Source organism: Lytechinus pictus, unplaced genomic scaffold, assembly GCF_037042905.1.
Source record: "Lytechinus pictus isolate F3 Inbred unplaced genomic scaffold, Lp3.0 scaffold_20, whole genome shotgun sequence".
In the NCBI taxonomy this organism is placed as follows: domain Eukaryota; kingdom Metazoa; phylum Echinodermata; class Echinoidea; order Temnopleuroida; family Toxopneustidae; genus Lytechinus; species Lytechinus pictus.
Window position 1 is genome coordinate 2,928,768 of NW_026974141.1, and position 10,373 is coordinate 2,939,140.

Here is a 10,373-nt window from a genome sequence, read left to right on the forward strand (position 1 = left end):
AAATCCTTCTTGAGTCTTGTGATACAATGATGACGCATATAATATAGAGTTCGATGTATCGCAGACAGCATGAGACAATATTATATAACCTGGAACAACATGAAGACCTTGAGATAAGGTGAAAGTCCTTCAAGACAATAGCCGGGGGGGGGGTGTTGGTCGACCATATTGCCCTCTCTTATGTATGATTACCCCCATGGCCTCAAATTAAAGCAATAACAAATATTTCACAAAATATAATTTTGCAGTTGATAAATTAGAACGACGTATTAGTACCTGATGATTACTTTTTGATAAGAATAATTATGCCCTGTTAATTGACAGATAGTCGTGTGAAACAGTTTCTGAGAGCATAATAGTTGATTTTTTCCCTACATTTGATTTGTTTTGTTATGTTTTTTCTTTTGTTTTTCGTTTCGTTTAATTTGTGACTCTGTTTATTGTTAGAAATGTTAATTTATCGATAATTTGTAAAAAAAAATGTTCATTTTATTTTTATTGTAATCCTTTGTTTGAATTTGAAATCAATAAAATAAACTTGAAACTTGATTACCCCCATAGGCATCAGCACAGATGATTATCCTTTGTTCATGGGTGGGGGGCATCTATGCTGCGTCCCCCAAACACAAAAGATAATCCTCTGCGCTAACGCCCATGACCCCCACGCCCCATCGGCATACTTTTACCTCATGCATTTATGCATTTTTATTATTGATGTAATGAATTATTAAAATTTTGTAATTATTAATCATTAATCAATTCAATATAAATCATTGAATAATCAATTATGAAGTATTTAGTTACCTCCTCATCAATATCATTATTTGATTAATTGGTTATCAAAACATTAAAATTACAATTTTCGACACCCATCTCCTGATAATAATACGCACCATTATCCCTTCCCGACCCTGACCCCCGACATTTTCATTTGCATTGTATTTGCTATTTTGCTCCCTAATTTAAACATGTTAAAGGTCAAGTCTACCCTAGAATAATGTTGATTTGAATAAATAGAGAAAAATCAAACTAGCATAACGCTGAAAATTTCGTCAAAATCGGATGTAGAATACGAAAGTTATATGACATTTTAAAGTTTCCCTTATTTTTCACAAAACAGTGCACATGCACAACTCAGTGGCATGCAAATGAAACAGTCGATGATGTCTCTCACTTACTATTTATTTTGTGTTTTTATTGTTTGAATTATACAATATTTCATTTTTCCTGATTTGACAATAAGGACCAACTTGACTGAACCATATAGTGTTTAAAAATCATACGCTAATTCCACATGTTCAAGGAGGAATAAATTGTTGTTTCACTTGACAATGAAGAGAAAATGAGAATATTTCATATTTCATATAATAAAATACAAAAGGAATAGTGAGTTGATGACGTCATCAGTCTCCTAATTTGCATACCGACCCAGATGCATATAACTATTTTGTGAAATTAAACAAAACTTTAAAATGTCACAACTTTCTTATTTTACATCCCATTTTGATGAAATTTTCAATGTTATTCTTGTTGGGTATTTCTCTTTTTATTCCAATATACTTTAAGTTGGGATGGACTTGTTCTTTAAACAATCCCGGTGCCGCTATATACTAAAAAAAACCTTTTGAATATGGGTCGGTGAGTCCTATGAGAACCACTTCAATACATTTTCAGACTGTTTTCTGAGAAGAGGCAATTAATATTTTTATCTCCTTTCCGCTGCAATTTTTGGTGCCAAATAAAATTGCTTATTACTACAGGTGTGTCACGTTTGCAAACTTCATTTAAAAAGAATAAAAAATCTATAAAAGCCAATACTGTGGGATTATTATATCTATCTGTATGTGAAGTACGATTAATAATTGATTCATCATAATGAAGGGCTGACATTATAGCCATATATAGACATATTTATTTTGAGATAAATTATATTATAAAAATGCAGCTTAATAGTGTAGAATCACTCGGAATAAACAGATAATACAAGGGTAGTAGTACGGTTTGTTGTGTGACTTTACTCCGTTTCACTGTACATGTGTTAGTCTTCAATCAAGTCGTTATAATATTCCCACATCTCCCCCCAAGCTTATTAACAGTCCAGAGTTCCACGAAGTTCCAATTAATTTCAGAGTCCAAAATCTTAGTCCAAAATATTCCAAAGAAAGATCCGGCTATAGAGTTCACTGATAAGTTCCTTGAAAATGTTCTTTCAGTCTGAGTCCAGTTCTGTTTTAATTTCAATATTAACTATTCCAATATTACTGTCCAAAATCTTGTTTAGTTTAAAGAGACAGTCTGTTGGGCGGTTTTACAAGTCGTCCGGATCTTGTTCGTGTTTCCGTCATACCTCTTGTTGGTGATGCACCTTGCTGACTCGGGCCAGTCTGCTGGGTAGGCTGCAGGGTATCTGGCTCACCATCAGGATCATCAGGGCTGGTTGGCACGTCACTGGAAGGATCTGGCACTGTCGTCTTTGCCTGGTCCTGAATGGAAATCAGTGCCTTCCGATTGCGACGTATTGTACCATGCTCTGTCTGGACATGGTAGGATCTTGGTTGTATTGCTTTCTGGATAACTCTCCCATAGCGAGACTGATCACGGATCCAAACCAGATCTCCTGGCTGTAGCTCTGGAAGCTCACGTGAGTCATGACGTCTGTTGTAGGTCATCATCTGATCTGACCGGTACTTCTCCTCTTTCTCTCTCACAGATTTCAGGTCCTGCTGTTGTAGTTGTGGCAGGAGCGTGTGTGGTAACACAGGAACCTGAGTTTTCAATCTCCTGCCCATGAGAAGTTCTGATGGAGCTAGCCCATTTTGGAGTGGAGACACTCGGTAGCTGAGAAGGGCTAGGTTGATGTCATGGTTCTTTTTCAGCAATGCCTTGACAGTGCGAACTCCTCGTTTTGCCTCACCATTTGCCTGCGGGTACCTTGGAGAACTGGTAGTATGGACAAATCCATACACTTCAGCAAGCTTTCTGAAGTTCTCATTGGCAAATTGTGGGCCATTGTCTGATACTACAAGGTCTGGAATCCCATGTGTTGCAAAGATCTCTTTCAGGGAAAAAATCACTGCTGCTGTTGTCTGACCTTGCAGTTGTTTGATTTCAATCCACCTTGAGTAGTAGTCAACGACTATCAGGAATGTCTTTCCTTTGTGTTCGAACAAGTCCATTCCAAGACGTTCCCATGGCCTTGAAGGGAAGGACGAGGTCATCAAAGGCTCTTGGACTTGTGGTCGATGGATAGCACAGGTTGTACAGTTTGAAATCATTTCCTCCAATGATGTTGATAGACCTGGCCACCACACTGATTCTCTGGCTCTTCCTCTGCATTTGGTTATTCCTAGATGTCCTTGATGTAGCTTCTCAAGGATATCAAGTCTCAGAGCTCTTGGAATCACCAATCTTTCATCATAGACCAGCAAGTCATCTACCACACTCAAGTGTCCTCTCTGCTCAAAGTAGTTCTTCAGGATAGGGTTGTGTGGCATATATTCTGGCCATCCCTTGATACAGTAGTCCCTGACTTTTGCACATACTTCATCTGCTTTTTGTGCTTTTCTGATTTCATCTAGTCTTTTCACTGTTACTGGTAGGTTGATGGTTGATGTTGACGCATAGGATTCAACCTCCTCTATGAAACTGACATCACTCCTTCCTGGCCTCTCTACTGGCGCTCGTGACAAGGTGTCAGCTGAAGTCTGCTGTTTTCCAGGAACATACAGAGTCTTTGCGTCAAATCTCATCATTCTCATTCTGAAGCGTTGGAGACGCGGAGGCATTTTGGCAAGTTCCTTCGAGTTCAGAAGTGTGACCAATGGCTTGTGGTCAGTTTCTACTTCGAAGTGAAGACCCAGGACATACTCAGAGAACCTCTCGCATGCCCAAGTAGCTGCCAGTGCTTCCTTTTCGATCACAGCATACCTCTGCTCAGTCTCTGTCAGTGATCGAGATGCATAACACACTGGTCTACGTTTTCCATCTCTCTGCACTTGATACAGGATTGCACCAATTCCGGCACAGGATGCATCTGCTGCAATGACTGTTGGTAGTTCAGGATCATAATGAGCCAAGACTTCTGTTGAGATCAACATCTCTTTGATCTGTTTGAAAGATCTCTGTTGTACTTCTGTCCAGCACCATATATTGTCCTTTTTCAGAAGTTGACGTAGTGGTTCACTGATAGAAGCTAGTGCGGGGAGGAATTTCCCCACCTGGTTTACCATTCCTAGGAATCTTTGTAACTCCTTCACTGTACGTGGAGCTGGAAAATCACGAATGGCTTTTGTCTTGCTTGGATCAACTTTGACACCAGTTCTGTCTATGAAGTGCCCCAGGAACTTCACTCTCTGTTGTGAGAATTCACACTTGTCATGGTTTAGTGTGATTCCTGCTCCCTGCAAACGTTGAAGGACAGCTCGAACTCTGGTGTCATGGTCTGCTTGTGTTACACCATGGATTAGCACATCGTCCATGTGGCAAATCACTCCATCAAGTCCTTCCAGGATATTTGACATCGTTCTTTGGAAGACTTCAGGCGCAGACGTTATGCCAAATGGCAGTCGGTCGAAGCAGAATCTCCCAAATGGAGTGACGAACGTTGTAAGCAGCTTGGACTCATCACTTAGTGGTATCTGCCAAAAACCACTGTTGGCATCTAACTTTGTGAAGATCGTACTCTTTCCCAGTTTTGCAAGGCTTTCATCCACTGAAGACATTGGATGAATCTCTCGTTCAACTGCTTTGTTCAGTGATGTGAGGTCTACACAAATTCTAACTGAACCATTGGGCTTTAGTACTGGAACCATCCCTGAACACCACTTTGTTGGTTCGGTCACTTTTGAGATTACCCCTTGCTTCAACATGGACTCTAGTTCTTTCTTCACCTTGGGTAGAAGTGGGTGCGGAACTTTTCTGGCTGTGTACAGGCACATTGGTTTGACATCTGGAGCCAATGTGATCTGGTATGCTGTCTTCAGTTTTCCCAATCCAGTGAAGAGCTGTGGGAATTCAGCCTCGAAGTTTGCATTTTCTCCATTTTGGTAGTCTACTTCCTCCACCTTGCAGATTAGATTCAAGTCTGAACATGCCTTCCTGCTCAGCAATGAACATCTCTGATTTTCAACCACATAGAGAGTTTCCTTGATCTGTTTATCTCTATGCTGGAGGGTTGCTGTCATCTGTCCAATTACAGTCAGAACTTTTTCTCCCGGACCAAGTAACTTCTTGTTTGTTGGTTGTAGGTTATTTCTGTTCAGCCATGGAGTAGAATCAGACAGCACAGTAACTGATGCTCCAGTATCTAGCTTGAAGTGTGTTTCAAGCCCATCTACAAGAATAGCTGCACTCCAGTAAGTCTTCTCATTCTCTCTGATTTCGCCAAGAAAGGGGATGTCAATGTCATCGAAAGCATCAGAAGCATCCACTTCGCTCACTCTAGCTTTTCCTTTTATTTCCTTTTGTTTTCCTTTTCCTGGATTTTTGTTTCTACACACAGACTGGAAGTGACCCATCTTTCCACATTGATGGCATTTTGCATCTTTTGCGGGGCAGTCGGCACGTACATGATTCTGCCTTCCACACCACTTGCAGTTTCCTTGCAGATTTTGTGTCTGAGGTGTTTTCTTTGAGAAATTTCCCCTGCTTTTGTGTCTGACATGCTCTACGGATGAGTTTGAACTCTCACTCTCAGGAAAACCTCTCACGACAGGCTTGTTTTGTTTCCTGGCTTCTGCTTGCCTACTCAACTGTACTGCTTTTGTGAGAGTAAGGTCTTCTCTAGACTGCAGTTGATCCGAAAGTGAGTCATCTCGCACTCCAACTACAATTCTGTCTCTTATTAACTCTTCCTTGAGCGTCTTGTAGTCACAGTCCTCAGCAAGTCTGTACAAATCATTGATAAATGTGTCTACACTCTCTCCTGATCTTTGTACTCTTTTGTTGAATTTTGCTCTTTCAACAATGATGTTTTTCCGTACATTGAAGTATTTATTCAACGCCGTTATCACTTCATCATACTTCGCTGATTTCTCTTCTACACCGAGAGATACGATGATGTCATCCGCACAATCACCCATAGCATACAACAGTGTACTGACCTGTTCCCCGTCGGGTTTGGCCGCCAGGCCCGATGCCGTGCGATAGCGTTCAAATCGTCGTGCCCATTTTGGCCATTGTTCAGCTTGATTTAGTCCTCCTACTTTGTCAAAACTGTCTGGCAATGGTAAACTTGAACTCTCCATTGTTCATCACGACGCTGCCACCATGTAGAATCACTCGGAATAAACAGATAATACAAGGGTAGTAGTACGGTTTGTTGTGTGACTTTACTCCGTTTCACTGTACATGTGTTAGTCTTCAATCAAGTCGTTATAATATTCCCACAAATAGGCCTAATCATCGGAGCCTGGAGTTAAATTTATCAAGAAATGGATGAAGCCTTTAAAAAATATATGTGTTTGAAAGAAAATGATCATTCACTGTAAAAACGCAGTTTAAAATTTCAAGCAGGTTGTTTAAGCCCGTCACTCTAACATCAATTGTTTAAAGATTGAAACAAGTTGTTTAATTTGTTTAACAAGATGTTGAAAAAGTTTAAAGAATTTCAAAAAAAGTTTAAATAATTTTTGTAAAAGTTTGTGACGTGTTTAAAAAGTGTGATATATATTTTTTGTTTGATCAAGGTCTAAAGCGTAATTTATGTGTTTTTTTTATACAGTGAACTATTTAACTACAAAAGTGACCCAACTTTTGATAGAAATAAAAATTGTGATAAAGAGACATCATTAATGCCATGTGCGCACTCGTAAAGATTCAGAGTTATTATTAGCAACAATGTGCTGGCTGGTCTACTTACTGTTTAAAAGCATGGAGGTAAACATAATGGAGTGACAATGTTATGCAAATAGCTTACAATTTCTAAAGAATTAAGTACAAAAGAAATACACAGGTGCAATGTAGCCTTTGGTGGCGACTTGTGATGCCGCCAGTTTCATGGAAAAACTTGAAAATTGATTTGAGGCGAAAAAAGATAACTGGGATATTTCCATTTTTATTTGAGCACAAAACATAGATATTGAACATTATTGAAAGAAAGTCTTAAATGATTATGTTGAATTTGTTGATCACAAAATACAGACACAAAATTGGTAATCAAAGGCCAGGGTAGTTCCTACCCCGAAAGAAAAAAAAAGAAAAAGAAAGAGAAAGAAAGAAAGAAAGAAAAAAGAATGAAAGAAAGAGAGAAAAAAAAGAGCAGTTTTCTGTCATTTTATCGTTGATGGCGGTTTCCTTGGACTTTATACGGCACTGACTCTATTGCCGTATGAATACAAATGGCGCCAAAATATATAAGCAGTGATTCGTGTAAATTTAGACTTATGAATTAACGCCGTTTCGGAGATAAAGGGAAGAAAAAGAGTGAAAATATAATTTTAAACATGATTGAGCTAAAATCTATCACACAATTAGATTTTTGTTTTAAAAAAGGCCAAAAGTTTTGCTCGCTCGCAGCTCTCATAAAAGTTGACTCCGCATGATCATATATATTCCATTATTTCGATCATTACGCCACTGTCCATGCACTCTTAAAACAAATCAGTCAACTGATATGTCTAGTCACATTTCTGACATAATTCTAGTCAGAAATAACTAAATTCTAGTAAAATACGACTAGAATAACAGTTGCACCCAGCTGACCCTATTAACTAGTCATTTTTGATTGATTTGTTTTTAGCTCTTGGCATTGAAGTGATGTTGTTATTAAGAGATAAACAAACCTTAATAATGTTGTGACCCATTGACAACCTGCATGGTGTAATCAATTTGATTATTTTCTTAAATCCACATAAATTTTTTGCATTTTAACGCCGATGAATAAGTGTGTATAATATATCAGAATTAATTCTCAACATTATATAGAAGTATTGAATTCAAAGTCGAGTCTTTAGATTATCATTTTTTTTTTATTTAGTTGCAAAGTGCTGAATTTCTTGTTTCACACGGCCCCATTCAGAAAAAGTCAGTTGTGATCCAGGATTTTCCAAAGGGGGGGGGGGGGCACGTTTTCCCGATGAAAAATTTGACAACCGAAAAAAGGGTCTTCACTTTCTGTTTTAACGGCATTTTTACATTACAAATTTAAATTCTGCCTTAATGGGGGGGGGGGGGGCGCACGGGCCGGCTTTGCCCCCCGGATCCGCCAGTGTGTGAAAATCTAGGTTAAATTATTGATGTTCAAAATACAACATAACTATAGAAACAAACATCATCAAGGGGAGATTCTAGATATAAGTATGTCGTCGAGAAGACTTTTGAAACTGTTCATATAAAAATATGCAGTGAAGTAAAACAGTAAGAGGCCTAGTCATTCATTGATTTTGTATAAGAAGAAGAAGAGGAGGGAGAATTAAGAAGGAGAAGCAGAAGAAGACGAAGAAGAAAGACGAAGAAGAAGAAAAAGGAAAAGAAGTTGAGGAGGAAGAGGAAGGAGAAGAAAAAAGAACGAGCGAACGAAAGAAAGAAAACAGAAGACGAAGAAGCCGCAACAGGAAAAAGTGAAATACAAAGTGTTTTCTTTCAAAGAAAATTCCCTTTCCCATCAATAGTTTTATTTTCCCCTTATACCTCTCGAGGAAACCTCCTTTTATCCTTTCGGACAGGAGGTTTAATCTCGCGTAAAACTCATGAAAACTGGGAACTGCGCTGAACTTGTATTCGGCCGAATCATTTCGCAACTATAAATAATATTCTGAGTAATACACCACTATTTGCATCACGCTTGCAAGTATCGATTGGTGACGTTCGCCGAAAAACCACGAAACATGATATAAAATGAGAAATTTTGAACCAAAGCCTTTATTTCACCCGCGAACTTCACAATGGTGTTTTCGATTTCGCACAGAAGTCCCCAAATCACCGAGATCGCGGAGCTTGAGTAATATTTTATTTATTTACATTGAATGATGACAATATTCAAAGTTTTGTGTCCAAGTTTCAAAGAACGGGACGGGCGCAATTCGAAACCGCGGTGGAAGCAGCTGGGGAGCGCTGCAACAGGCGTTGAAAAATAATCAGACATATCAGCCATAACATCGAGAAAAAAGTACAGCCAGCTTACTCATATCACAAAAAGGTATACAGGAAATTGTAGAATGTGAATTTGTTAACTGCCGCAGACACAATTTCAGCCAGGGCAGTCCTTGTCTGGTTTATTTTAGCTCTGATATCCCGTCCCTATGCGGTCATGCAATCCTTACACCCCCGCACAATAGTGGACGCGTCTAAAAGGATGAGATCATCGATTTCTCGTTGGCCATTGTTTGCATTCGAGGTTGGGAGAATTTACTTTTCAATAGCAACAAGTGCATAATACCTGTAAACCGCTAGCTAGGCTTTTGACTTTCATTATTTCGAAAAAGAAAGATAAGCTCTGCACTTTGTAACAATGAAAGTGCGAAAGAAAGAATCGGTGAAAGTGGCCGTGAACTTTTGTATGGGCTGTACGGAGATACAGATGAATAAAGGAGAAAATGTTTGGAGAAGATAAGCGAACAATCGTTATTTATTGTCGTAACTCCGTTGCATTCATTCTACAAAGTGGGGGAAGTAACCCGTGGAAGTAAACAAAAGGAATCTAACATTGATGATAATTTGACGTCGAAATGCCAATAAAAAGAAAACGGAGAAGTAAAGAAGAATTGAAGGAAATAAAAAAGAGAGAAATCAAGGAAAAAAGAAGACAGGAAATCGCGAAGAATGAGAAAAATGAAGAAGGGAGAAATTGCAAGAGGAAAGAAGCCAGAAAAAAAGAAGAAAAAGAAAGAAAGGGAAAAGAAATAAAAGACGACGAAAAAGACGAAGTATAAGACGGGAGGAGAAGAAAAAGGAAAAATAAAATGAAGAAAAAAGGAAAATAAATCGAACACGACGAAAAAGAGTGAACTGAACAAGAAGAGGAGGAGGAAGAAGAAGAAATAAAAAATATTAAGAAAAAAGTAAAATAAATAGAAGACGAAAAAGAGAAGAAAGAAATAAAAAATTATTAAGAAAAAGTAAAATAAATTGAAGACGAAAAAGAGAAGAAAGGGAGAAAAGAAGTAGAAGAAAAGGAAGAAGTAGAAGAAGAAGAGGAAGAAGAAAAGGGAGTAAAGAAGAAGAAGAAAAAAAACAAAAGCAAAAGGAGAGAGAGAAGAGCCGACAAGTAAGCGATGCCGGGGAGCGAAAGCATTAAATCATAATTTTCATTGTACCGGTGTCACATTTTAACGGATAAAATGTTGCATTGAAAACAGATAAAAGTGTTGTACTGTTATAGTAACTCGCTTAAAGATAAGATTGCCTATTGAAATATATGAAAATTGTTAAATGAC

The 10,373-nt window shown here is 38.4% G+C and overlaps 1 protein-coding gene across 1 annotated transcript; it reads right to left on the bottom strand.

The window, feature by feature from the left end:
- Nucleotides 1-2,282: 2,282 nt before the first annotated feature.
- LOC129267340 (uncharacterized protein K02A2.6-like) lies at nt 2,283-6,245 on the bottom strand. The gene has a single exon (XM_054905058.2). The coding sequence runs from the start codon at nt 6,243-6,245 to the stop codon at nt 2,283-2,285; it is 3,963 nt and encodes a 1,320-aa protein (XP_054761033.2).
- Nucleotides 6,246-10,373: the final 4,128 nt, after the last annotated feature.